Source organism: Scheffersomyces spartinae (assembly GCF_019049425.1).
Source record: "Scheffersomyces spartinae strain ARV_011 chromosome Unknown scaffold_23, whole genome shotgun sequence".
Taxonomy (NCBI): Eukaryota; Fungi; Ascomycota; class Pichiomycetes; order Serinales; family Debaryomycetaceae; genus Lizanozyma; species Lizanozyma spartinae.
The window spans coordinates 158,814-185,618 of NW_025065070.1; the positions used below are offsets into that span (position 1 = coordinate 158,814).

The 26,805-nt window shown below is 39.8% G+C and overlaps 10 protein-coding genes across 10 annotated transcripts; 6 read left to right on the forward strand and 4 right to left on the reverse strand.

Moving 5' to 3' along the window:
• Positions 1-219: 219 nt before the first annotated feature.
• Positions 220-1,398, forward strand: STE3 (Ste3p; the record flags this gene model as incomplete). The annotated part of the gene is made up of 1 exon (XM_043193541.1): positions 220-1,398. The coding sequence occupies one exon, from the start codon at positions 220-222 to the stop codon at positions 1,396-1,398; it is 1,179 nt and encodes a 392-aa protein (XP_043047378.1).
• Positions 1,399-1,431: 33 nt separating this feature from the next.
• Positions 1,432-2,979, reverse strand: KQ657_002795 (glutamyl-tRNA(Gln) amidotransferase subunit; the record flags this gene model as incomplete). The annotated part of the gene is made up of 1 exon (XM_043193542.1): positions 1,432-2,979. The coding sequence occupies one exon, from the start codon at positions 2,977-2,979 to the stop codon at positions 1,432-1,434; it is 1,548 nt and encodes a 515-aa protein (XP_043047379.1).
• Positions 2,980-4,202: 1,223 nt separating this feature from the next.
• Positions 4,203-4,642, forward strand: AUT7 (ubiquitin-like protein; the record flags this gene model as incomplete). The annotated part of the gene is made up of 2 exons (XM_043193543.1): positions 4,203-4,236; positions 4,299-4,642. 2 exons carry the CDS (start codon positions 4,203-4,205, stop codon positions 4,640-4,642), a joined length of 378 nt encoding a protein of 125 aa, XP_043047380.1.
• A 2,465-nt stretch (positions 4,643-7,107) lies between these two features.
• KQ657_002797 (uncharacterized protein) lies at positions 7,108-7,551 on the forward strand (the record flags this gene model as incomplete). The annotated part of the gene is made up of 1 exon (XM_043193544.1): positions 7,108-7,551. The coding sequence occupies one exon, from the start codon at positions 7,108-7,110 to the stop codon at positions 7,549-7,551; it is 444 nt and encodes a 147-aa protein (XP_043047381.1).
• A 1,017-nt stretch (positions 7,552-8,568) lies between these two features.
• Positions 8,569-10,935, reverse strand: TEA1 (Tea1p; the record flags this gene model as incomplete). Its single annotated transcript, XM_043193545.1, has 1 exon — positions 8,569-10,935. One exon carries the CDS (start codon positions 10,933-10,935, stop codon positions 8,569-8,571), a length of 2,367 nt encoding a protein of 788 aa, XP_043047382.1.
• A 427-nt stretch (positions 10,936-11,362) lies between these two features.
• KQ657_002799 (uncharacterized protein) lies at positions 11,363-13,348 on the reverse strand (the record flags this gene model as incomplete). Its single annotated transcript, XM_043193546.1, has 1 exon — positions 11,363-13,348. The coding sequence occupies one exon, from the start codon at positions 13,346-13,348 to the stop codon at positions 11,363-11,365; it is 1,986 nt and encodes a 661-aa protein (XP_043047383.1).
• A 3,746-nt stretch (positions 13,349-17,094) lies between these two features.
• KQ657_002800 (uncharacterized protein) lies at positions 17,095-17,733 on the forward strand (the record flags this gene model as incomplete). Its single annotated transcript, XM_043193547.1, has 1 exon — positions 17,095-17,733. One exon carries the CDS (start codon positions 17,095-17,097, stop codon positions 17,731-17,733), a length of 639 nt encoding a protein of 212 aa, XP_043047384.1.
• Positions 17,734-20,646: 2,913 nt separating this feature from the next.
• On the forward strand, positions 20,647-23,820 carry MPH1 (3'-5' DNA helicase; the record flags this gene model as incomplete). The annotated part of the gene is made up of 1 exon (XM_043193548.1): positions 20,647-23,820. One exon carries the CDS (start codon positions 20,647-20,649, stop codon positions 23,818-23,820), a length of 3,174 nt encoding a protein of 1,057 aa, XP_043047385.1.
• Positions 23,821-24,417: 597 nt separating this feature from the next.
• On the forward strand, positions 24,418-25,254 carry TMA20 (translation machinery-associated protein 20; the record flags this gene model as incomplete). Its single annotated transcript, XM_043193549.1, has 2 exons — positions 24,418-24,424; positions 24,740-25,254. 2 exons carry the CDS (start codon positions 24,418-24,420, stop codon positions 25,252-25,254), a joined length of 522 nt encoding a protein of 173 aa, XP_043047386.1.
• Positions 25,255-25,283: 29 nt separating this feature from the next.
• Positions 25,284-26,798, reverse strand: KQ657_002803 (uncharacterized protein; the record flags this gene model as incomplete). Its single annotated transcript, XM_043193550.1, has 1 exon — positions 25,284-26,798. One exon carries the CDS (start codon positions 26,796-26,798, stop codon positions 25,284-25,286), a length of 1,515 nt encoding a protein of 504 aa, XP_043047387.1.
• Positions 26,799-26,805: the final 7 nt, after the last annotated feature.

Genomic DNA, 26,805 nt, shown 5'->3' on the forward strand with positions numbered 1-26,805 from the left:
AAAGGGCTATGATAAAACGTCAAACTTTCAACTCCTTTAACTAACAATTGCTGCGACCTTGGACGTATACAGTATAATTCGCTGTAAATAATATAAGCAAATTCATAAATCTTCGAGTATAAAATGATCGGCAAAAGTCCTTTTGGAAAGTAGTCGACAGGGAGTGTTTTCTACAGTCAATTGCTGCGAAAATATATGCCTAAGACATAATCTGCTACTATGGAGGCTGGACCTATAATTACGGCTGTTTTCGCCCTATTATCGTTTATATTGCTTATTCCTGTGTTCTGTTGGCATTTTGTTAGACAGAATGTCCCTGTTATCAGTCTATTGTTCTGGATGATGTATGGTAGTTTGACCACATTTATTAACGTTCTCATTTGGTCAGGACCTGATTTCGATACCAAGTTTAATGGAGAGATTTACTGCGACATCACCAACAATTTGGAGTATGGTAGTAATGTTGGTCGTATATGTGCCGTCGCTACGTTAGCCCTAAACCTCTATATCATTTTGAAAGCTCTGAACCCTTTATTTCTTGACGAAGCATATAGAAAACGAAAGAATTGGTTGAACTTCGCCTTGTGTTGGGTCACACCTATATTTACCATGGCTACCGTTTACATCATCCAAACTCAACGGTATGTTATTCTTCGTTATAGAGGTTGTGCTTCGGCAGTGTCGCTTTCTTATCCAACAGTATTGATTATTTTCCTCTGGAAGTTACTCTGGTCTGCGGTGTCGGTGGTGTTTGCTGTTCTTACTCTATACAAGTTTTATGTCACCAGAAGAGACGTGAAAAATATCTTAAAGTGCACCAATTGCGGCTTGAGCTTCAAAAGATTTGCTCGTTTGGTTTCAGTGAGTGTCTTCTGTGTTATTACATTGGTTCCTTGGACTGTCTACACGGTTGTTATTAGTACAGAACACTTCAATGCTCATTTTGATTGGGAGGCAGTCCATAATTGGCCACCATACATTCTCTTTACTGATTTTGGGTTCGTTGCGATGTACGATAAGCTTATCGGCATTGGAGTTGCACTCATTACTTTCTTGATATTTGGGGTTGGTTCTGAAGCAAGTATGGTATACTTTAAATGGTTTCTGTTCTTGTTCAAATGGCGGAAATCGTCATCAACGTCTTATGATAGTGGTGTTGAGAACGGCGGTGATAACGGTGAAACCGATAACGATAATCATTCGCACGTGATGCAGCAATCTCAGATCAGCGACATGGTATATTGCACGCGACTCGATGATTTAGAAAGCAACTCCTTCATCTTCCACGAAGATAATGACGATGATGAAGTTCGTGACCACGATATCAAGTTGAAGACTCCTACGGATGTCACGGTTGTATCTTTACAAGACTCAGAAAGTGAAAAGGGTGGTCTCTAATATAGTCGTGTGTATGTACAAGAAAATTATAACTTAAATCAAACGTTGGAACGTCTGTAGGAATAAACTGGACTTGACTTTCCCTTGTGATTCCTTCATGGCCAACCCAACCAAATGGTTAATCGACTTGGCCTTCCCTGCACGGATCTTCTTGACAACGTCCGGATTCTGTTCAATGATTTCAAGACAAATCTCCTGCACAGCTTCAAGTATATCATGTTCCGAGACGTCACGTGGTTTCTCTAGATCAAGCTCTTCTATTAAAGCATCCAAGGGTCGTGCGTCTCCAGGATTTGAGATCACGTGAGTAAGGAGAACTCTAGCGGATGTTAATGTTAACCGGGAGTCATGTCCATTGACCAACGTTATTAAGGATGCCAATTTGTCAAAGGGCAAGACGTTGATGTCGAATATTTGGTTGTTCTTGTGGAAGCTTCCAAGCACCTCGTGGAACATCCAGTTATTTATGGTAGTACACTTAATGTGTGGGTCTCTCGCACCAACAGCCTCAACCAATTGGAAATAATATGGTAAGACATTGTCGTTATTATCCAATAAGAACTTTGCATGTTTCACTTCGAGATCGTACGGCGACAGGACCAACTTTTGTAGCACCCTTTCAGGAAGTTGAGGCTCTATTTCATCGTATATTTCCTTCGCAATTGTGGGTGAAAGATATATCTGTGATAATTCTGAATCCGGTACATATCTGTAATCAACAGCGTCTTCTTTTGAACGTGCCTTAACAGTTTCAGTCCCATTCCAACCCCTGGTTTCTTGAGACACGGTTATATTTACTTGGAGCAACTGGATCTGTCTTTTATATTCATAGCGTAATGCTTGTTTGATCTCTGTGGTCGACCCCAAGTTCTTTATCTCAACTCTATTCCCACCATTAACGCTGATATTGACATCAACACGAATAGCCCCATTCTCCATGTCTCCAGAACATATATTCAAGTATTTCACCAACTGCTGGTACTTACGAAGGAAACATCTGATCTGCGTAAAGTTCTCAAAGTCTGGCTTAGTCACAAGCTCCACCAAGGGCATGTTTGCTCTATTGTAGTCGATTTTGATCTCATCGTCGTCAGTATATATCGACTTGCCAGTGTCTTGTTCAATCTGTAGTTGTTCTATGTTGATGCACTTGTCTGCATCCAATCTGTAGTTGCCCTCATCGTCCACGCCGCTCCTCAAGGTCAACGAACCATTCTTAGCAATCGGATGGTAATGTTGGGTGATCTGGTACCCTAATGGTTGATCTGGATACATATAATGTTTCCTGTCGAAGGCAGAGGTGGTTTGAACTTCACATCCGAGGGCTGCAGCCAACTTCAAGGCCAATAGTAGTGCCTCGGGATTAAGCTTGGGCTGCGTTCCTAAAAGTCCAATGTCAAAGTAACTGATGCTGGAGTTGGGTGGCACAATGTGGGATGATGTGGTCGTCGGAGACAAAGAGAAGAGCTTATACTTGGTCTTCAATTGAGTATGGATTTCTATCCCACATTTGAAGGCATAGTTTGGGTCCAATTTAAACCTTGAAATAGTAGAATGAGAAAGTAGTCGTATGAACCTCATGGACGATAATGATAAACAAACTTGGAACGCAGTGAATCAGACGTTTGGTATTTGGCTTGATCTCGCTTGACTGCCGCTCGCTCTAAACTTCTCAGCTAATCCCATCTGCAGTGCCAAATGGTACGCAATTTAATCAGAAAGTTAGACGGTGGTTAACAGTGAAATAAGATGAAATAAGATGACCTTGGAGTGAGTTTAAGTAGAGATGAGCTTGGTAGATGGTAATTGAATTTTACTCACTTTGTATCTAAATGTAGTTGCACATGATGAATTTGGTGTTAGGGTCTTTTCACATAGCAGCACATTTTCTTTGAAACAAGCTTTTTCACATTAAATCTTTAAGTTATCGTACACAAACTTGTCAGAAACCGATCACCTTCACTTTAAACATATAGCTTTATTCATCGGTGTCAACCACTATTATTATTAATTAGTGTCAACTACGTTCAATTGTGAATCATTTATTCAATGCCTGTAACTCGGTTCATCTACACATGTTATTAATTCTACACATACAATTCTATGCACAGCCTTACATGTATCCACATGCATCTACATGTATTTACATGTATTTGCATACATAAATTTTCTGTTTCTTCTATGTATACCAATGCTTCATCAAATCTATTCCTTCGGAAGGTCTCCCTCTTTCAATAGTGGTCATTCTAATAGTATATACACGACTACTTACAATACTGCATACAATATCGCCTCCTCCCTCCTCACTTGCCCCCTAAAACTGTCATAAAGTGATAACGATAACGATCACTCTTTATCTTCATCCAAAGAAACCTACACGACAAAGATACTAGAGACATAGTGTTGAGACTGGTATGTATCAACAAGTGGAGTAACTCCACGAGCGAGGGTCAATTGACCGTATAGACCGGTAGCGGTACAGGGCTTGGGCGATGATATTGGAGATCAATGTTATTGTTGGGTGTGGTAAGCCTGTGGAACCTGAAACTGAAGTGGAATCTGAAACTGAAGTGGAATCTGATTGATCTCTTATATGAAGCTAGAACACACAATAGAGATGATTCAGTCTATCATGACAATGACGAAGGCCAACAACCGATTAGATCATTGATGGATGTTTGATTAAGGATTCGCCACCTAACCTCAGTCTAGATGTATATATAGAACCCCCAACCCCTTTAGCAGAATATATTACTAACAATTTGAATCAAGATTCTTTTGAAGTTCTAATTAACACCCAAACAATGAGATCCCAATTCAAGGACGAATATGCACTTGGTACGTATCAGTTTAGTATTCACAGTGTCGAGAAGGACTATTACTAACCAGTCAATGTATAGAAAAGAGAAAGGCCGAGGCTGAAAGAATCTTAACTCGTTTCCCTGACAGATTACCCGTGATATGTGAGAAGGTTGAAACCAGTGACATAGCAGACATAGATAAGCGTAAATACTTAGTTCCTAAGGACTTATCTGTTGGTCAATTTGTCTATGTCATTAGAAAGAGAATCAAGTTGCCCAGTGAAAAGGCAATTTTCATTTTTGTCAATGATATCTTACCTCCTACTGCTTCATTGATGAGCAGAATTTATGAGGAACATCATGACGAAGATGGATTCTTGTACGTGTTGTACAGTGGGGAAAACACTTTTGGTGACATGGGATTTGAGGAATTAAAGGAATGAGATATGTATATTGTTGTTGTTGCTTTTATTATTATTCTTTTTGGTTCTTTTTTTTGGTGCTTCCTATTTATTCAATTACAACTATATCCAAACTCTTATCTCTCTACCTGATTAGGTGATTGCTGCTTTGTTTCTCGTAATCCCAGCAACAGGTTTTGCACCATGCATGTGCTTATCAACACTGGTACATTTATGGCAGGAGTGCTGTATAAGGTCTATTTCGATATTTGTTCTTAGTTAGGCACTCTAAATTCTAATTAGTACTGTTCCTTTTCTTTTTATTACCTTTATCATTCTAATCACGTGACAAAATTTGACTTTTCTTTTGTAGTATCTGATATCTGTACGAATGTTTCAAATATGAATCCATTGACACTTTAGGAGAGCTATGACAAATTAAGATAAGAGTATTCCATACAGATTGGAAGATTTTATACTGAATGGTACTATTATCTGGGCTAATAATGGTGTTGGTGATGGTACCAATATCGCACTAAAAACCGTACTGCTCTGACTAATTATATGTAGAAAGTTTACTACAAGTTCCAGTTTTACTAATACCAGAAATTAATAACTCTACTAATATCTCTACGAATATCTTTTCTATCAATCACAATAATTGTGCCTTTAATAGCTCTTGTAATAATTCCTGTAACAACTCCCTAAATTCATATTTTCGTGCATTTACCAACCTGCTTATACAGTAGTTTGAGAATGTTATCGTTTGAACCGATATGGGATTCCATATTCCAAATACAGGAGACGTGTATCTACCACAAGGCATACTTAGACAAAAGCTTAGTTCCTGTAGACTAATACGAACTCGAAGTTGATTAAATGGGGGTGACGGGGCTCCTATGCAAAACTAATAGGGGTGATTCAGACGAGAATGCGGTAACTGTTGATTACAATGTGGCATATTTTGTATGGTCAATGGAAAATTAATGGTGGAAAAAATACATGCACACATACCAGCTCAGATAACGAGTGTAGGTAGCTAGCTGGCTAAAGCAATGTATTTATTTATGTCTGAATCTATAATCGGTCTGTAATATATGACTCTTAGTATTAAGATTATTCCCAGTATTGTTATTATGTAACGAGTTCCAGGGGCTTTCCAGTTGCCGGATTTATCGACAGAAAGTAGTGCAGTGCGACCGGTCCTTGTGTAACCGAACCAGTGGTGGAACAGTGCACATTATGTGTCAGGAGCGGAACGGCGTTGTACGTAGTACCAATCTAGGTCGATGGCAGCAATGAATGTGACAACTGTCATACACATCTTGCAAACAGAGATGAGGGGGGCACAACTGCTTAAGACCATATTAGAGCAGAGCAGAACTGAGTAGAGCAGAACAGAGCAGAGTTGAGAGTAACAGAACCTTAATAGACCAAGCACCAGTCACAGTCATGCCATTAAGCCTCATTTGTTACGTGAAGGAACAAATAAAAAAACAACTCTAAAGAAACACAAAGCCACACAACAAGCAAAAGAAATATACGGTTGCATGATAAGTGTCCAGATGCAGTTTTTGCGAACGAGGAAGGCTGTTGGCTAATGTATGGGGGCAAAAGAGAAATTTCTTTTACTAAAAGTTGTCAAGCAACAGCGCAAATTAATAGCATGATAATAATAACAAATAAGTAATGACATAAAACTAATAACATCTAAACAAGATCATAACTTGTCATCGAAATCATTGATATTTACGTACAAAAATAGAATATACAATCGTCATTCGATTCAATAATTTCATGCCGTAATAATAAGAAATTCTCATCCACGACCAACTATTAATAGCAGCATAAGTCGTGTCCGCGCAGAATGTAAAGTATTACTACTAAGGGTCATGTTATGGTCCTTCATTTGGAAAAGCCGCTTCCGCTCCCACCACAAACTTGTTGTGTACTGGTTAACTAACGCATTAACACATTGAATTATTTTTTGGGGCATTACGACGTAAAATAACAAAGACAAACCATCAATACTAATTGTACCAACGACAGTAATAAATATTACTTTTACCGTTAACTGCGCGCTAGTATGCTACTACTGCTATTAAAGGGTTTTAGTCCGTTCGTTATGTTGGATTTCCGCCCTTTACCTCCTCTGTTCTATAGATAGCAACTACTAGTGGGGGGTTTGTGATTGTGTATGTTTGATGTCCACTGTATGCATGTCCGTGAATAGCACATGGTGAGATAATACGGTACGTGCTGCATGTAAGATTTTGTTACCCCTCGACAAAAATTTTTATGTATAGAATTTTTGCAATCGGATGGTATGGCTACCCGCAGATGTTTACAATAGCCCATTTAATTTCCACCAGCCTCCATAAAGAGAAACTATTTAAATGGACCCAGATTCCCATTCAATTAATCCCTAATGCTAGACTAGTTTTTCCTTCTTTACACCTTGTTAAATTAACTTCAGTTACTTTTACGTTCGCTGTATTCCATTCGCTATGTTCTCTAAGGTCCTCGCTGCTTCCGCCCTTGCCTCCGTTGCTTTGGCTGGTTACTCCAACTCTACCTCCGTTCCAGGTAACTCCACCGTTGTCACTACCGACGTTGTTGTCACTGAGTTCACTACCTACTGCCCAGAATCCACAACTGTTACCTTCACCACTTGTCCTGAAGAAGACGTTTGCGGTGAACACGTTGTTACCGTTACTGAACCAACTACTCTTACCGTTACTTCTTGTGAAGTCCCAACCACCTACACCACCACCGTCTCTTCAACCACCGTTGAAACCGTGTGCCCAACTTGTACTGAGAAGACCACTGTTGTCTCTTCTTCTTCTATGACTTATGATAACCACACCGTCACTACTGCTGTCGGTGGTGCTCAAAAGGTTGCTGCTGGTGCTTTCGCTGGTGTTGCTGCCGTTGCTGCTGCTTTGTTCTAAGCAAGTTTACTTTGGATTTTAAAGGCTATTAAGTTTTGTATGCTACATGAAGCTTGCTATGCCTGAGGTTTGGTATATAGGCTTGAATAAATAATTCGTTAACACTTTATAATACTTTAATACTATTTCGTTTATTATAGGAGAAGACTGTAGACGGGCAAACTTATGGGAGTGATTTATTGAACCATTTTTCTGAGTCAAGGATTGAATGCGAACAATAGTGAAGTTTCCCGTGGTCGTGCCATTCAAGTAGTGGGCCATGTTTCGTGTGTAACTAGTAGCAACCCTAAACTTAAGGCTTTACGGTTCAATCTCATCAGGTTAATCTTATTTTGTCGACACTCGAGAGGTGGTTACAGGCCTGAATACATAACGATTACAGGAACATATGGAGTTCCTGGTGGGATTATTTCCATTGAGAGAATTCTTTGACTATTTTGTGTATGTTGTGCCTTACATTACCGGCTACATCGATTAACAGTATTCTACCGAAATCTTTTTTCATATGAAACAAAAGTTATGACCAATGAAATCAACGGAAAACTAGGTTTAATTCTCGGCAGCCAAAGATGTTACCTGTATATAAACCAAACATACAACAAAATGAACATGGTTAATAGCTCGGCCCTAACCCATCAGGATATTTTATTTTCATGTCAGTATTTACTTACATCGAAACTGTATATAAACATGTACCATAAATGCAAAAGCTTGTACATACCGGATATACCACTATACCGTACGGCACTTACATGCACACCATCAGTACAAAGTCAGGTAATAATTCACACATTCAGTCGTAAATATACTATGCGTTTAAACCGAGGACCTATTAGCCTAACAAAAAGATTATAGAAATAAGTTAGACCATGGAATAATTTGGTATCTAACTAGTATAAATAAAGTATTTGATTTTTCATTTCACTTGCATGATATGCCAAGTTCCACTCATGCATGATCGTCTGCAATTTAAAATTAGTTAGACAAAGCTTCGAAAATATCGTATACAACAGTCGCCTAATTCTTCAACACATAATCAGGGAATAATGCTTCCCAGTCTTGATCAAATAAATCCGACGTCATTAACATTGGCGGACCCCCAAAGAAATCTAAATTCTCTTCAAATAATATATCTGTATTGGTTTGCTCAACCGAAGATAAAATTTCAAATCCGCCATTAACTCCGCCTGAGTCTAATGAAACCGATGACGAGATCTCACCTCCAACTATTCCATTGGTAGGGTCATCTTCTAATCTTTGATCTCGCTTCACCAGCGCCATCGGGAAGCGTTCATTGGTATCTGGAGAATTGATCGATCTTCGTTGTAGGAGTGGGAAAGGTGCCACTTGTGGTTTCAAGATCGGTCGTGATTGTAGAGGCTGTGAGGGGGGATTCAAAACAGGTTCTACTGAGGGACCAACAACAATCTTTGGTGGAGGGAGGTATGAATTCGAATTGGAAACATTTGGATCTCCATTAGCTTCCTCTGAAACTGATCGGAGATTAGAAACAATTGGAGATATTGGTCTTAACTCCATAAGTTCTTGTTTAATTATTGGAGGAGTACTTATAACGTCGGGGATCATTTGTGGTGTTGGGGGAGGAGTATCCACTGCCTCATCTTGAGTTCTTTCTTCCTTTTTGAACTTTAATTTTATTTGAATTAAATTATAAGATTTCTCCGCCAATTTCCAAGTCTTGGAGGAGCCACGTAACACATCCAAGAAGAATAGCAACTTCTTTTTCTTTCTTTCAGTCACTAGTTGTCTGTAAGTGTTGGTCAATAACAATATTGAAATGGCCAAAATCGAACTGTAGACAATAAATATGGAAACTCTTCGGAGACCATGTACTTTTTTAAATCGGTTAATGGCAACATACAAATCTCCTATTGCTTCTTCACAAATTTTAATTGGTGAGAAGGGTCCCTCATAATCCTCAGCATCTGCCTCTGGATCATCATCAACAGTATTTGTTGCTGCTGATTGCTTTTGCATTTGCTTCTGTAAACATAAGCCCACAAATGGCCGATTCAAACATAGTACCAAGATATAATAATAATATCGTAAGCCAGCAAGGGTAGGGTTTTCAGCTGTTTCACTAAGAGATTGTCTATCCCATCTTAGATCTTCAGGTAAGCTTTCCTTCCACTTTCGAATCTGAAGATTGTATTGGTGAAGTTTATCTAGTCTCTTTGAGTCTTCAAGATTGAATTCATCCTTGGTGAAAATATCACTTAAAATATTATCACTTATAGAAATTAAAACAATGATTTTCTTAAGAGGATTCGAAATATACGATACTTGATCACTCTTTCGGTTATAAATGTATTCATCGATCCAGCCCAAATCTGGCAAGTCCTCCAGTTCTGGGATGGAAGCATCAGATTTCTTTAATAAACTTGGTCTTCCCAATAACAAACTAATGAAATGGTCTGCCATATAAGATCCCCAATAGATACGTGAACGAATGGATTCTGTGAGTTTATCAGCCTTTTGCTTGTGCATGAACCAAACCTTTGGATTCAATTGGAACCCTAGATCGTACCCCATTCGGATAGCATTACCAGAAAGCATCCAACCCGAGGAATTATGGCCGTTACATATATCATAGAACGCTAGAAGTAGAAACAGCTGAATTGAAGTAATAGAAGGCGGATGGTCCAATTGAGAAAGTAAACGGGCTTTAGCTTCATCATAGAACTCCTTGGATCGATTGTAAATGGTATCAACCTCAGACATAGAAGACCCGAGGGCACAGATGGCTAACACAAGTACCTTGGAGCAATACATCATGTTTGGCTTTGGATTGAAAAAGTCTATAAGGAAAGACTCTCGGAAAATGAACATGTTATGGTCTGGATATTGCCAATTGAAAAATAGTTTGATACAATGAAGGATTTGCTCATCTTTGTTCATGATTTTGACACTAGCCAAATCGTCTTTGTTGCTTGTAGATCTTTTTGAGATGAGGGAGTCATCGTCATACACTGCCGTTGGTCCGTAGACTGCTGTTCTGTGAATACTATCAGAAGTATCGTCATCTTCCACATCAACTGATCTCTCTTTAGTAGCAGAAGAGGATGCCAAGGAAGAAGCCAAGGAAGAAGCCGACGAAGCAGAAGCAGAAGCAGAAGCAGACGCAGAAGCAGAAACAGACGCAGATGCAGACGCAGAAGACATAGATATCGGCGATTCACCCTTAAGTTTCTTCAGCGAATATATACCATTTTCCTGAAGTAATGATTCAAAAGTTGACAGCTCTAAAAGCTGTTTCTGACCAGTCGTATCGGAGTCTTGAACTCGCTGAAGGAACAGCACCAAGTTCGTATATCGTTCCTGGAGCTCGCTGACTTGATTAACTTTTAGTCGCTTCTTCCGCATGTCGTCGGTTATTTGAACACATTCTACGCCGTTTCGTATGCAACTGGAGCATGGGAAGTCAAAGCTACATTTAACTTTGCGGAGCCGGCATCGCTGACATGAAAGCGGTTTCTTTTTAGGATCCGTAACGGGAAGCCCGGTATCGGCGACGGCAGTGTCTAAATGATTACTAAAACCTGAGTCGTCATGGTTTCTGCCGACCATCTGTGATATGGTCACCCAGATGGAGATAAGAAGAGTCTTTTGACAATGATGCGTTTGGTTTTGGTGATTTGAGATATTGTGGTTGTGGATATAAAGATTCCAAATCGGGGAAGTTAAAGTCCGGTATAAGCGTATATGCAGGATAACAAACTGATATATTGAAACGTAACAAGCATTTATAGTAAATTGTAAATGTATTATTGCTTATTATGATATAAATAGGTCAGTTTAAGAATAAGATTTGGTACATGGAATAAACCAATACTGCAACTCCAAGCACTATCAATGATAAATCTGCCACCTTCAATATAGAGTCAGTTTTGGTCAAATAAGGTTTCCTTTGAAGTACTCTGAAGTGGATCAAAGGAGGATAGATGTACACCAAGGGGATGCATGCAAAGCAGCCATTGAAACTAACGAATTTGTCGATATTATTACGGTTAACGTAAGCAATGGTGCAAACCCCAATAGTTGAAATGGAGCGGAATAAATTCTTTGACCATTTAATATTGTTGTTATATTTCCCAGAATATAACTTACCCTCGGTATCGTTCAGTGGAGTATTGAAAAGAAGACCCTCACCGATCTTGATGGCTGGAAATAATTGTAAGGGGAACGTCAAGAACACAGCGATGGAATAGAGAATCATAATGAGTTTAACTGAGAAGGCACCCAGTGGTAAATTAAGAATGATAATGGACTTAACGTCATTACCAAACGTTAAGTAACCTAAAGCGCCCACAAGAGTGAAGATTACTGTGATAACCATCATTGAAAGACCCAATACCATGGGGAACTTTTCAGGGTTAGCCATAGATGATTCAATAGGAAGAACAAGACCAACTCCTTCAAAAGCAGTCACAGCCACACCAACAAGCATAGTCCAAGAGTTTGAGTTGAACTGGATTATCTCGGAAGCCACTCCATCATCATAGAGGTTGATGCCACAAAAGTAAAAGATAATAAGTAATCCAATGATGATGAACAATGATGAAATAAACGAGATAAGGGACAATTTGGTTAAGTTTCTAACCAACACTAAGGGGATAAGAAGGATGCATTGGATGACACAAAGAACCACTTTGGAGATACCAAACAACTCATTGAAATTCTCCAGCGTGAACAAAACATATGTCAGGACAAAACCAACCTGTGACAAGATAATCAGGACCATAATGAACATTCTTAAACCCTTACCATAAGTAGAGTAGCCTAGCTCACCAAAGGAATGTTTCCCGAGAGCATTTTTCAGAAACACCAAGATAATGTAGCAGAAATAAGTAATAAAGCCGAAGATTGCAAGGGTGACGATACTAAAGAGTAAACCTCCATTGTAAAAGGCCCGTGGAAGGAAGAGAACACCGGAACCAACCAACGACTTGAATAAGAGGAAGAACGTCTTGGTCACACTAGCAGTTCCCTTTGGAGGACGAGCTTGTTTGCCTCTTGGGGCACCACCGTTGGGTTTCTTTCTAGAAGGCCCACGCAATTGTTGCTGCAATAATGGGGTTTCTTCATCAGATAACAACTCTTCGGAATAATCACCTTCTGATTCCCCTTCGTCACCCTCGTCATCCAAGTCCTCACCGGCGAAATGGCCATACAACGTCAAAAACTCAATGAAGTTGTTGGTTAAAAAGTTTGGAGGTTCTCGCTGGTGTTTAATCAGCTGTTGGATCAAGAACTCTCGTCTGAACCCTCCAGGAACATTGATGTCACTGGCAGTTGAGCCTCTTCTGGACTCTGTAAGGAAGTTCAGGAAACTGCTGGATCTCTTTCGGGTGTGAAGAATATCTCCACCACCTACACCATTTGAGTGAATGGACTGTGCGTCATCGATAACGTTGTCATTGGTGGATGGTACTATCAGAAACAGATGCAGATGGGATGTAGAAGGGGATGAGCCTTGTAAATTGGCATTGTTCAATTGATGGTAAATGTGCCTTGAAATGTCTCCTCCCGGCGATTTCAACGTATCTTCCTGAGGCAATAAATGCTTTTGAACCAGTCTTAAATCAACGCTATGTGGTTGGTTCAAGCTCTGGATATGTTCAGAATAGTTGGTCATTGAAGCTCCTCCAGATTTAGTGAAGGAAGAGTTCCGTCTGACCGATGATGGATTCGATGATGCACTGAAACTGTTGTTAATGCTTCCCAGAGGTGTCGGAGACTGTTTGGGGATCGGTAATGACGTATTAGAGTAACTCATGGTGGAATATATGGCAGTAAAGATTTGGTGTCATTAAATGGACCTAAAAACGGACAAATGGGTAGAAGTTAATACCGAATCTTTGGTGATAAAACTTTGTAACCAATTTTATAAGGCAACAATACTGTTTGTAGGTTATAGCTATAAAAGCAGGTTGATTTTCCCCTTGACTTGGTTAGTTTCTTTTAGGCTCATCACTCTAATATTCACATATACGACTGCATATAAGAACAGTCAAAACTTAACTGCACTAGAACCCAAACCAAGTGCCATTACAGTCTAAACTATCACGTGACAGTTTTCTTATTACATAAGCAACCAAGAATTAACAACAACGTGTTTTGTTACCCGTTCTTGTACCGAGCCCCAAACCTGCGACTCATCAATCTTTTGTCTGTTGGTTCGTTTATCCTTGTGAGTCGTATATCAATTTGAAGTATAACTCCTTACTATAGTAGTATTTCAGCTCTCGGCTCCCTACCTGGGCCTTCACAGGGCCTCACCATTTGTGTATACGTTTGCAAACGGCGTCGTTGCATAGTCTGCAAAGTCGTAGCAGACTTTGTCTAGTTAATGCAATCCACCGCGCTACCAACAGTATACTTAATATAGTCTTATGCTTATCTGGCACACATGATGGCTGCTCATGATAAAGTTCGAAAAGTCTCTCGTAAAAGGGAATTTCATAACATGGAGTGGGGTACCATGTTTCGATGAGAACCAGCAGTAAATGATAGTGACAGTGAAATAAAGTTAATGGGCATATGAGTTAGAACGTTCTCTATAATTTACGAAAATTTCACTTGATGACCACTAGTTCCATGTTCCAAGAAAGAGAACGCTGTTGTTGATATTTAGTACATGGCGACTTTGACTCATATTTTGCAATGATGACACCGATGCCGTGAAGCGACAAAAAGCCAATGTAGATTTTAGAAGTTACAGGGGATTCACAAAATGGTGCAGGTGACGAATGGGAAATCAAGTCTGAAAGGTAAATCTCTCCTATTAGCCATTTTAGTAGAAGCTTTGGCAGCGGACTTTCAAATGTTGAAAATAGGCAAGGCTGTATCCCTATACTGTATGCGATATATTCAAAGTGATTGTGAATTAAGTTTTGGTGCAGAAATTGTGTTGCAGAGTGCAACTTGGGGATGCAAGTGACTATTCCAAAACAAAATTGACTCCCAATCAATATACAACCAACGTACCCGCACAAATAGGTAATATGCCGTACTATTTTATGAGTGCTTCCCTTTACAACGACGGATGTGACTAGTTGGGACTTATCCGACAACCAAGTTTACAAATGGGAGTGAGGCTAGTACTCTTGATTCACATGTGACGTCTATAATATATGGAAGTTATTTGAGAGGAAAATACTAAAAATTACAATGTATGGTAAAATGCTTGGAATAAACTTAAACATTGAACTCACAAGTACGCTGGTGTTCAGGATTTCATCAGGGATGTAGCTTCGGCCACTTTGCACAAAGTAAGGGGGTTTATGACGATGGCTATTCCATATAGAGTATATAAAGAGTTTTTTCGATGCCCAATATTATATCTATTGTACTCTCTATTTTTTTCTGTTCTGTGACCTCAAAAGTTAAACCCAATGGAAGATCCTTCATATGTCAAGATGTGCAAAAAAAATCGGATTAATAAAATCGACGAGATAAGCCTTCTGCAGCTAGGTGTGTGAAAAAAAGTGGAGTAAGAAAAGAAGATTCTCGGAAAAATAGAAAATGAGTTGTTGAAAACTTATTGTTAATACATCAACCATATTCCACGGGCTGAGAAAAATTATACATGACATCATTACTAATCATTTGAATATTCCCTTATAACAACTTAATCACAATAAAATGATCAGGCATTTTTCACGTTTTAGTCTTTACGTAGGAAGATGACTTGGAGTTGGCATGTATCGGAAGGGCTTATAAAATATAATCGAAAGATGACAAAACCGTCCGGAAAAACCTATGCGGTTATGCCTACATTCCGACATGCAAACCTGCATACATAATGGTTATAGCGGTCAAAATTTTTCTGTACGTTTAACGCAAAAACTAAACAAAGGTCATGAAACAGACAAACAGCGACAGACAATTTTCTTGAGTTTACTTAGAAAAAGTCAGATATTGTTGCAGGAGCAGGTCATTTCCCCAAAAAAGTTCAACTATATGAGTTTCTTTTTCCATGGTGTTAAGAACAGTAGTAGAAAAGGGCATTTTGGTCAGCGAGTTATTACCAGAATAGGAAACGCCCTTCTGCTTTGGTTTGAGGAGTTGTCGATAAGGACGAAAAGGGTTAGATTAATATCATGGGGGGTTTTCTCTAAATGCTATTTTCAATGTTATGTTATTTGCGAAATGTGAAGCATAGTGTATAAACTCCGGCAAATTTGTAGCAAGGTCACTAGTTCAAGATGGAGGTTGTCGTAGGTTCTCCACCTTAATAAGAAGCTTCTAATGCAAAAGAATGGAACAATCGATGTAGTGTTCAACACAATGGAATGTTACGATACATCCTTAACTCCAAACCATTTCAATGGTAACGGACTTCTTTACCCCGTTCTATAAAGTTGAACAAGAAAGAACGAACGTTCCTAATTGTGGCACTCAAAGACTCAAAGACTCAAAGACTCAAAGACTCAAAGACTCAAAGACTCAAAGACTCAGGGTTTAATGAAGAAACACCACGATAATTCTTAGCAGGAAATTTACGATTGTTTCCTACGATTGTTCGTAGTGATAATACAGATGTTCCATTTAGGAGTAGTCCCATACGTTTTTTCAGAAAGAATAAGAGAACTGACATAAAGTCGGGGTAAAGACTACTGTGGCTAACTTGGAACATTCGTTGTCGCTGGAGTTAAGCTTCGCAATTATAGTTATATAGATGGAATATTCAATGCATTGTTTCAAAAAAAGAACTATTGCGAAAACACTAATTCCGAAGATCATTGCTTCTTTGTCATACATTTGGAATACTCATGTTAAAAATTGATTTAACCAACGGTTTTATCTTATTGTTACATATACGGCAACGCAAAATAAAGCTCTTGAACGTGGACGGCTGGTTAGGGGAATGAATTGATTGCGGAAAAGACATTTGGTTATGAGGTAACAAATGACGTCTTTAAAGGTAACCATTATAAGGGGTACGATGCACCATAACTGGTGGGGGGAGTGAGGGGACTTAATGGTTGGGAAACTCAAAAAAATCCCAGTGAACGGGACATTTCCTTTTTCCTGGTGGTAGGCTTTGTGACTGAAACTGAGAAATTCCGAGAATTATATTTGAAAGACTTTTTTGTCACACCAAAAAAGTCTTACCCCATTCTATCGGGCCTGCATTCTAAAGTTGTCTGCGTAGAACTTAGACGGCAAGAACCGCGGGGGGAAAGATGGGTAAATGCCATACAGGAATTTTATTTTACAGTACTTTATTTTTTATCTTTTTTTTTTTTTATTTTGGGGATGAATGAGGCAATAGATCCTCTGGTTCAAAATGACCCCAAAAGATATATAAGGAAAGCCATTTGACAGGGGTTGTTGAGCCTTTGTATTTTCTTCCTTCTTAATATAATAGACTAATATTATTATCACCATATAGCTTGTACTGGTGCGGGTTATTTGAGTATCGATTTAATTATTAATTAACTCCTCAACTTCTAATATCGTTATCCAACTTATTCTTTGCATTATAGTAACAATTATAATTTCATTTATTTATTCACAATGAGATACGCTCACGACGACTTGCTTATGAACTCACAAGCTACTTCGCCGATACGGGAAAATGTGGATTATATGTCTCCATGCGAACCTCACTTGGAGAATGATTTAAACTTATACATGTGTTGGAAGCTGCATTCTGTGGATGATTCATGCTATCAAGATCAACGTTTAGCCAACATTAGTTGGAGAAGATGGTCTAAGAACTTGTATCATTTAAAGTGTTTGCATCCATATGAAATCAACTGGTTTAAAGAATATGATATCACATGGTTGTACGGACCAAAGTTTACGCATCCATATTACGAGTCAGATTTCTTTACATCTTCATCACATCCAAAGAACACCAATGATAATAACTACACCACAACCGTTCGTCCTATAAATATCCCTAAAAGAGAAAGTGTTTCAAGCGAATCATCCGTGTTTTCGTATCTGTCTTCGTGTTCCTCGTCTTCAAGTTTAGATTGCTATCGTAAACCGAATTTGAAAAAGGAATCCAATTCACCATTTGCGGCTCAATGTGGCGATACGCCACGGAAGAAGAAGAAGGTGAGCTTTAACTACATCATCAACTCCCGCGAGATCATCAATGGCATATCAGTCGACTATGACTTCCTTGATGAGAAAGTCATGGCCTAAAAGGGTTTGGGTTACATATAATAATTTATAAGATCAAAAAGCGATTCAAAAGGCAAGCAAAAAGGTCTAGAGTATTTGAATACTTTTGTTTGCTCTACACATGACATTTTTTGGTTCCCAAGGAAGTTGATGTCTATTACTTCCATCATCGTCTTGGGACCGTTACTGCAAGAAAGTCGTGACGTCCTCAGGTGTTGGCGCCACTAACAGTTGGCCGTAAATGGTCATCTGTAAAGGTAGTATATAATTTTAAAGGTAGTATATATTTTTAAATGGGACAGTTTCAACTGGTTTGAACTTTAATGGGTGGCTTGTATATGTACGTGTGTAAGTATACGTGATTGTAGTGTCTAAGGACGCCTAACGGAACTAGTTCCGCTATTTTATTGTTTGTTTGTTGGAGAAAACTGTGCGGCTTTCGGATTCTTCCAAATGCGGATATCTATAGGGGAGGCCGATACGGGCGTGATAGGGAAAAGTTCCACTCGTCCAGCCTAGCCGTCGAGTCACATGGCTCGGAATTCGACGATGGCAATGTTTTCTCTTGAAAGGGAAAACGCCAAATGCTTTAGGATCTACCCGCACTTAAAGTAGGCGGTGAATACATGTGACTGGATGGGTCATGGATTCCACGGAACAAATAGTTGTACCGAGTAAGGACAAAAATTTGGTATCAACAAAGAGCTTCAACTGTCCTAGTTTAAGCGCTACCACAAGGAATGTAAGTTTAAGAATTGGATAGGAGAAATCTAACCACCACTCGGAGTGGCTGTGAATTTAGCCATTCCTTATCCTGAATAATACTTGCATGTGGAAATAGAATGCCTTTCTTTCGCTACCAACTCTTTGGTGACGAAACACATTCTTGGTTACAGTTGAGATACCCCAGAATTTACCACGTGCATTTAGTACTGATTTATTTAAGCGACCTTTTATGCGTATTAGCCTGTCGCACAGCTTGTCTATAAACTTCTACTTCTACACCTGGTTTGGGAATCGTCTACCTTTAGATAATGAACGTGGTGGTTGTTCGGTGGGAAGAGTATCCTCGTCTATACGAACTCACATACTCCCATGGATATCGGAAAACACTTAATGCCTTATTAAGACTGGCCTCCGAATAATGCAACTTAAAAATTGGAACACCTCTCTCCTCTCCCGACACATGCGTAACGACGCAAACCGTGAAGGTTATATTTACTTTATATTATTTTTTGGCCATATGCCCCTTCCATACTTCGAACCAGTGATCTATTCCTATCAAGGTTGTCGTCATTTCACCTATTTACAGTTATATCTATCCGTTGACGTGAAACGTACGTCCACCAAACCACCAACAAGCACGCGCTTAGGTATGGTCGAAGAAGCATCGGGATGTAGGTTAAAAAGATTGCATAACGCATTATTTATTTTTTAACCCAGATAGCATGCTGCTAAATATCTTAAGTTCGAGTTTAATGACTAACACCCCGCACTGTGACTCAACTCAAATGTTGAGCGTCTTAAGTAATCGCCACCCCGTTCAACAAATAGCTGGTTATCTTCTCACTTTAAATTAGCCTACACTTAACTGATATCAATAACGACCACCTTTTGAGGGGTTGCTATGTAGTTTCGATAGATTCTAGTTGAGAAGGAGAGCAGAAGTTAGGCAATTCGTATCATGGTTGACACATTTGTACCATATCCTCTGCAAGTGAACTCACACAAACGCCGTCTGTTTTTGTGGTGCAAAGAGCGGACATGAATAAATAGGGAAAAACAAAACGCTGCCCTGTTTCTGTGCTGTATACACATCTGGAAAGGACCACCTTATTCCACGATGATGATAATCAAAACCAATGGAAGGGAGAATAGTACGGCTCACAACCATACTATATTTGATAACTAAGGTACCATTCAATAATCTTGCGTAAGCGGAAATCCGGTTCTAACTCCCGCAAGCAATAAATTTTTTACGCCGCTTTTTACCCCACAGTATACTTCCCACTAAGTCGTACATATACTGACACAAATGGAAGCATTCCATATTGTATTTCATAACTGACTCAAGAAAAGATTAGGCTATTTAGATCAAGCTGCCTTGCGCAATATTTCACTATGTGCTCGATTGCTGGGGTACATACCCCGGCATATATTCAAACCAAATACTTGATATTATTCTCCATTGATCCCGAAAACCGGTCGAAGCTGAGAATATACAGCTTTTTTGTCTTTATAGTATTCATCTACTATCCGGAAATTCCGTTGCTAGCATGAACACTTGATTTCAATCAGGTGGATAATAAGAGTGTCGAGTGTACCGAGATGATCCGATGTCTGATGTTTTGTAGTTTTTCCGGGCTTTAGTTTGACATATAGGATTTGTTATTGTTTATTGTTTGCCATCGGAAAAACAGGTTTCCTGACCAGCAATTCCAAGCCATGCTCCACACCACAACTAGTTTTTGTCGGGGGCAGTGTCCCCACCATTCGGGAAATTTGTCGGCAACAAAGTTGCCGGACCGTCCTTTTTAGATTTTTTATCCTCGCTAGAGTTTCCCTTTCGAGAACTCGCTTAACGCTTTCCGTGGCACGTGAAGTATGATTCCTAATTGGGCAGTGCTACACCAAATAGTATAACGTCTAAATACACCTCTTAAATGCCTTAATCTTAACCTTAGCCGAACCCTACAATAAACCCAACTTTACCACTTTAGATTTTATCTCTCCTCAGTTACCAGAAAAAGAGATAACAACGCGGACATTTGAAAGTTGCTATTGCGTCTGTTCCTATCACCGGGAAAGCTTTTCCCCAGATTTTATCAGCGATGTGCGAAAACCGCTAAAACATTTTACCGGTCCATACACACCCAATGTTCTTAATGTAAATACAAATCAAAGGGTGCAAATCTAGCACTAGAAAGTCAAGCCATGGCAGAAGGTGAGGTGGCGGAGATATCGCTTCTTTCCGATAGAGATGAAGATGATGATGAAGACGTGTTTGATGATTCCTTGACGCAGTTATTAAATGCACAACAGACGCGTACCACCAATACCAATGTGATACGTCAGATACCCACTCAGAATACAACTACAACCATCTGCAACAATACTACGCGTCCAGGTGCAACTGCCACATATACTGTGAATGAATCAGAGCTTAGTACGTTTGTCTATCCGATCAATTACCCCAAACGGTCGTATCAATATTCTGTGGTTCAATCGGCTATATGGAACAACACCTTGGTGGCGCTTCCTACGGGGTTAGGGAAAACATTCATAGCTGCCACTATAATCCTCAACCACACACGATGGTTTCCTGATAGTACGATTCTATTTATGGCCCCCACGCGACCGCTTGTAGCGCAACAGATCAAAGCTTGTTGTGGTATCATGGGTATATCCCAAGACCGAATAGGGATCATGTTGGATAAGCTGATCCGGAACCGGACCCCAGTGTGGACGGATAAACAAATCATCTTCACCACTCCACAGATTGTAGAGAATGATTTAAATAAGATTGACGTGTATCGGATCTCGTTGGTTGTGGTTGACGAAGCTCATCGTACTCGTGGTAACTATTCATATAACAAAGTATGTTCGTTACTTATGGACAAGTTCAACCATTACAAGTTCAGGGTATTGGCATTGACGGCTACTCCTGGGTCTAATTTGGACGACATTCAATCCATTATCGACTCTCTACGAATCTCTCGAATTGAGATTAAGTCGGAAGACAGTGAGGACATCAAGCCATATATAAAACAGAAAACCTTGGAGAAAATCCAAGTGCCGGTATCGGAGGAGATCAACACTTGTATAATGTATCTTTGCAACGCCATTGAACCAACGTTGAAAATGGTTAACTCCAGAGGAATCTATGACAACACTAACCCCGAAAGAATCAATTTCTTCCAGTGTCTTGAGATTCAGCAGTCTATAATAAGGAACCTGTCGATTCCTGAAAACTTGAAATGGTCCAATTACTTTCTTCTCCAGTTGCTTTGTATTGCTGGCCAATGTCTTCGTCGTTTGAATATCTACGGTGTGCATTCCTTCTATCAATACTTCAATGACAAACGGAACGAGTTTCTCACCAAATGGAACATGAAAAAGGCTAAGAACAAGCAAGCACATCTGTTTTATACCCATCCCCAAACCATTCAATTGATGAAATACGCCGAAGAGCTCGTACTGAAGCCTGGATTCTACCCTCACCCCAAACTTGAAGTACTCGTTAATGAATTAAAGGCTTTCAAACAAACACAGCTGGGGAAAGTCATAGTTTTTGCTGAATTTAGAGAGACAGCATTAAACATTGTTACCCACATTGAGAAATTGGGGGATTCCCTGTTACGACCCCATATATTTATTGGTCAAGCAAGAGAGAAGGAGAAGTTCTCCGAAGAAAGCTACAAGGCGAAAATTAAACGTCTGAGGAAGACAAAGAAACCTGTGGCCAAGGCAAAGGGTAAGGGTAAAGGAAAGAAAAGAAAGCTTGATGATGAAGTAATAGAAGATGATGATTCTGAAGATGGAAGTGTTCCTAAGAGTGGAGTAAGAACCTCTTCAGAAGATGCCCAACTCAAAGGTATGAACCAAGCACTTCAACGAGAAATTATCAAGAAATTCAAAGATGACGTTTACAATGTTCTTGTGTGTACATCTATCGGTGAAGAAGGGTTGGATATTGGAGAGGTGGATTTAATTGTTTGCTATGATTCCACTTCTTCCCCTATTAAGAATATCCAACGAATGGGTCGTACCGGACGTAAACGAGATGGCCGAGTGCTTCTACTCTTTTCACTGAATGAACAGACAAAATTCGAAAAGGCTTTAAACGACTATTCAAACATACAAAAGTTGATTATGGAAGATCACAGATTACAATTACATCCTGCTATCAATTTGCTTCCTAGAGGGATAAGACCTCGAATGGTTGACCGAGTCTTAGAGGTCCCTAAAGAGAATATTCAGCTTAAACTTGAAGAAGATGACGATGAGATTATCAAAATGGCTACTCAATATATGAAGGAGCATTTAACAAAATCGACATCAGCCTCTTCTAAGGGCCGTCAGCGGAAGCAGAAAGAAAAAGCGCAGCCGCAGTTCTTCTTACCACAAGGAGTGGATACTCAGTTTACTTCTGCATCCAGCCTAATAGCATCAACAAACAAGCCTTTAGAACAGAAGGAAATTCAAGGAGAACTTTCTTCAGGTATTGACCATTCAATATTGGAGCAGTTAGTTGAATCGGACTTCTCCAGTAGCGAAAACGAAGATGAACAACAAAGGAGTACAGAACAAGTCCAAAAAGGTGACGATTATGACGACATTCTGGTAGCGAGCAGACATAGGTCGTCTAGTGGTATAATGGAACAGCTTAGAATCCAACAGGAAAACCAAGGTATATTTAATCAGATGGCTCCAGTTTACGGTGGGTCTGTTACCAATAAAGCGACTTCCAAAAGGACTCTAGGAATTAAGAGAACCAGAATAGCAAGTTCAGACACTGGAGAGTCAATTATAGAACAATTACAGAAACAGAGAGACAAAACCTTTAAAGACGGAATAATTGAAGTTGAAATCGATGATGATGAAGAAGAAGAAGACGATAAAGACGTGTGGAACCGCGCACCTTCATCTTCCCCGTTAAAGATGAAGACGACCAATAATAAAGCACTACATTTTTGCAGTGAAGACGATGCCAATGTGTTTAATAAAAGCACGCAGGAACCATTAACTACACCCCATACCGATCCCTTGGCTCAGAGTACTCAATTGCCCCAAATAAAGCAGTCAAAAAGTGATAATAAAGATGAAGACGAAGATTTTGAGGATGTTTTCAACGATGGACTCGAACGGAAGCTCGGACTTAAAAGCAGTGGTTCTAAAGATATTATCTACGAAGTAGAGTCGAGTTCCAATGCTGGTTTACTAAACGAGGATCAACAATTAGAGCTCTACACGGAGTACTTCTCCACAATAGACCCTCTGGAATACATTATGCCATTTGGAGAAGGTAGCTATTCGAATACACGAGGTGTGGTTGGCCATTCAAAGTATAGTCAAAGGTTGCTAGACGTACTAAATAAGATTACGTAAGTAATCGAATTTGCAATTTCTCACCATTGGGTTACCCGGACAAAACCCCCATTTGAGAACGGGGTAAAAACTTTTTTTTATGTTCACTTCTGTTTTCTTCTTCTTCCTCTTCTTTTCTTCTCCATCTTTATGCAGGGGCATTACGTGTATCAGTGAGGATTCGTCCGAGATCATGTTTTTGCTGGTTGAAAACTATAACCTGACAGCTCTGTGCCATGTAGCGGTCTTGTATCGCCGATGGCCAGGAATTTTTGGAGAATCTTTTATTTTACCCTTTGTAGAGAGTATTGTGTGAAGTTAAGGAGGCAGAGTGTGGGAACACAAGATCTTTTGATCTTTACCGCTGAATGTCTCAGGCCCCTTTACTTTTCATGTCCCCTTTGTTTATGCTGTGGATGAGGAGGTGAGGTCACCTCTACAGTGTAAACAAACATTAACATAATTAATTAATTACTAATATTGCCTTGTGCCTCGCTCGGTTGTTGATAATCTACCAATAGCTTTGAGCTGGATGTTTCAGGGGATTCTTTCCCCTGTTTCAACGGGCCAGAAAATACTAGGACTTTTTTGAGTACGGCCTCACCAAGACTTTGTCGGATGGTGAGTTTGTAATTACAAGTCTTTACATAGTAGATATCCTGCAGTGGTATAGTTAACAATCATACATTAAATGTACACAATGGTGCTATACTGTGGTAGTATATGCTAGACACCTTGTGATGGTTTACTGCTATAGGTGGTAGTGACAGCGGTGGTATACGCTACTCTGGTAGTATATACTGGTGATAGTTATAAACGGTAGCACCGTCGTTGTAACTGATCCGTTTTATTTTTTTCTGTCGCACGAAAATTTTCTTTTACCACCACCACCACTGTTCCTTTGAAATCAATATCATGTTCAAGAAGTTTACTAAGGAAGACGTTCATCTGCGTTCCAACATCAAGTCATCCGCCCAACGTGGGCTCAAGTCCAAACTTGTCGCGGAATTTCCTCAACTTGAAAACGCCATAGACAACGTCATACCGAAGAAGTCCCAAGTGGTGATGATCAAATGTGAAGACAAGATCCATTTATATGCCAGCGATAACGAAGTCATTTTGTTCGAACACTTTGACGACGTTGTTCCGGCCTTACGTACAGTCCATGCTTATCCTGATGGGTTCCCCAGAGTTCAAGTTGATCGTGGAGCAATCAAGTTTGTTTTATCTGGTGCCAATGTCATGTGTCCAGGGTTGACATCTCCTGGAGCCAAGTTGCCTGAAGAGAACATTGAAAAGGACACTCTTGTGACCATCTATGCCGAGGGAAAGGAACACGCTTTGGCCGTAGGGAAATTGACCATGAGTACTGATGACATTAAGTCGAAGAATAAGGGGATTGGCATTGAATTGCTTCATTACTTGGGTGATGGACTCTGGAACTTTCACGATTAAATAAACAATAAATAAATAAATGTAAAGAATTAGTTATGATTAATAGCGACATAAATTGTCTGACCTTCTTTGAACCCATAGTTATCAACAGTAGCAAAATTGTCATCAAGGACTCTTCGTGTACTGCTTTCGTCGTCATCTATGTAATAAAAGAGTATCATATCAAGCAAACTCATGCTTAACTTCTCACTTAAGATCCCCTTGACCCGCAAGATGGTGTGAGATTTGAGCATCTTCCTTTCTAGTGCAATTGTTCCATCAGTATGTTTTATGTTTAGTCCAATTGTAATGCAGCTGTGGTGTGTGGGTGTTGTTGATGATGAGGATGATGATGATTCTTGTTTAATGCCATGTTTCTCGATCAATTGGGTCCATCTCTTACTGGCTCTATTGAAACAGTAGTCACCATTGATAACCTTTGATACGAAGAATAACTCTGCGTTGAGTGTCTCTTCAGCATCTACAATAGACCCATTAACTGAAAGTAATCCACCTACTCTTGCAACGACATTTAAAGTCATATCTTCCACCAGAATATCATCAAACAACGGATTTCCATTGATCCGAAGTCGCTTCAACGACGGAAACCGGTCTCCAAGAACATCAACATCCTCCCAGTGGGAAATATCGTTGTATCTCAAGTCCACTTGCGTGCACCGAGGACTCAAGACCAAAGGAGATCCTTTTATGCGAATACGATTATTGGCCAAGTTCAAGCATTCTACGTCGATCGAAGGGATCACACTCAATGAATTGAATGAAACATCAACATGTCGCAAGGACTTTACATCAACAACGATGTCCCACTCGCTATAGCCATTGCCTGCTAGAACCAACTCCTCTAAATTGGGGAACGCAGGAAGAATATAGGACCGTAACTCATCCAAGCTAATATGAGTACCAGCAAGTTTCAAACTCTTAGTCCTGGGATACGCCACTGACTTCCCGTCGCCCGAGTCGCTTCTACTAAACACAGTGAACCTATTACCATTCAAGTTCACCTCCTCCACCAAGGGCATGTGTCTGAGTATGTCCCAGAGCTCCTTGGTACTTGACAACAAGTTGTAGCTCAAGTCTAAACTAATGACGCTGGCCAACAGACCGAGTATGTCTGAGCCATCATGGTTGTCACCACCGCAACCAGTGATATTTTTTTTGTCTAAGGAAACAGACCGCAATGTTGCATACTGCTGTTGGGTCGAACTTAGCTCCTTGAATCCATAGTCTTCAACCTTCTTGCTACCAAATGTTACACTTAACTGATGATACGCGTGTCCGTATGAGCCTATCAACGCTTCGACAAATGTGTTCCGTTCGCGGCATATTTTTTTACTGGTACTCTTGAGAAACGTCCCGCTGTTTGACACGCTGGTCTCAAAGTACCGTACACCCTCAAGGGTGCCACTGTGTTTGCCTAGTGATGGGTCATCCCATTCAACGCCAATAGCTATGACTTCCGATCCCCACACCGGAAGCGGTCCTACGTACCGAACAGTGCCGTAATTGTTTTCCGTTGTACATATACGATCATTTACACTGTACATATAATGA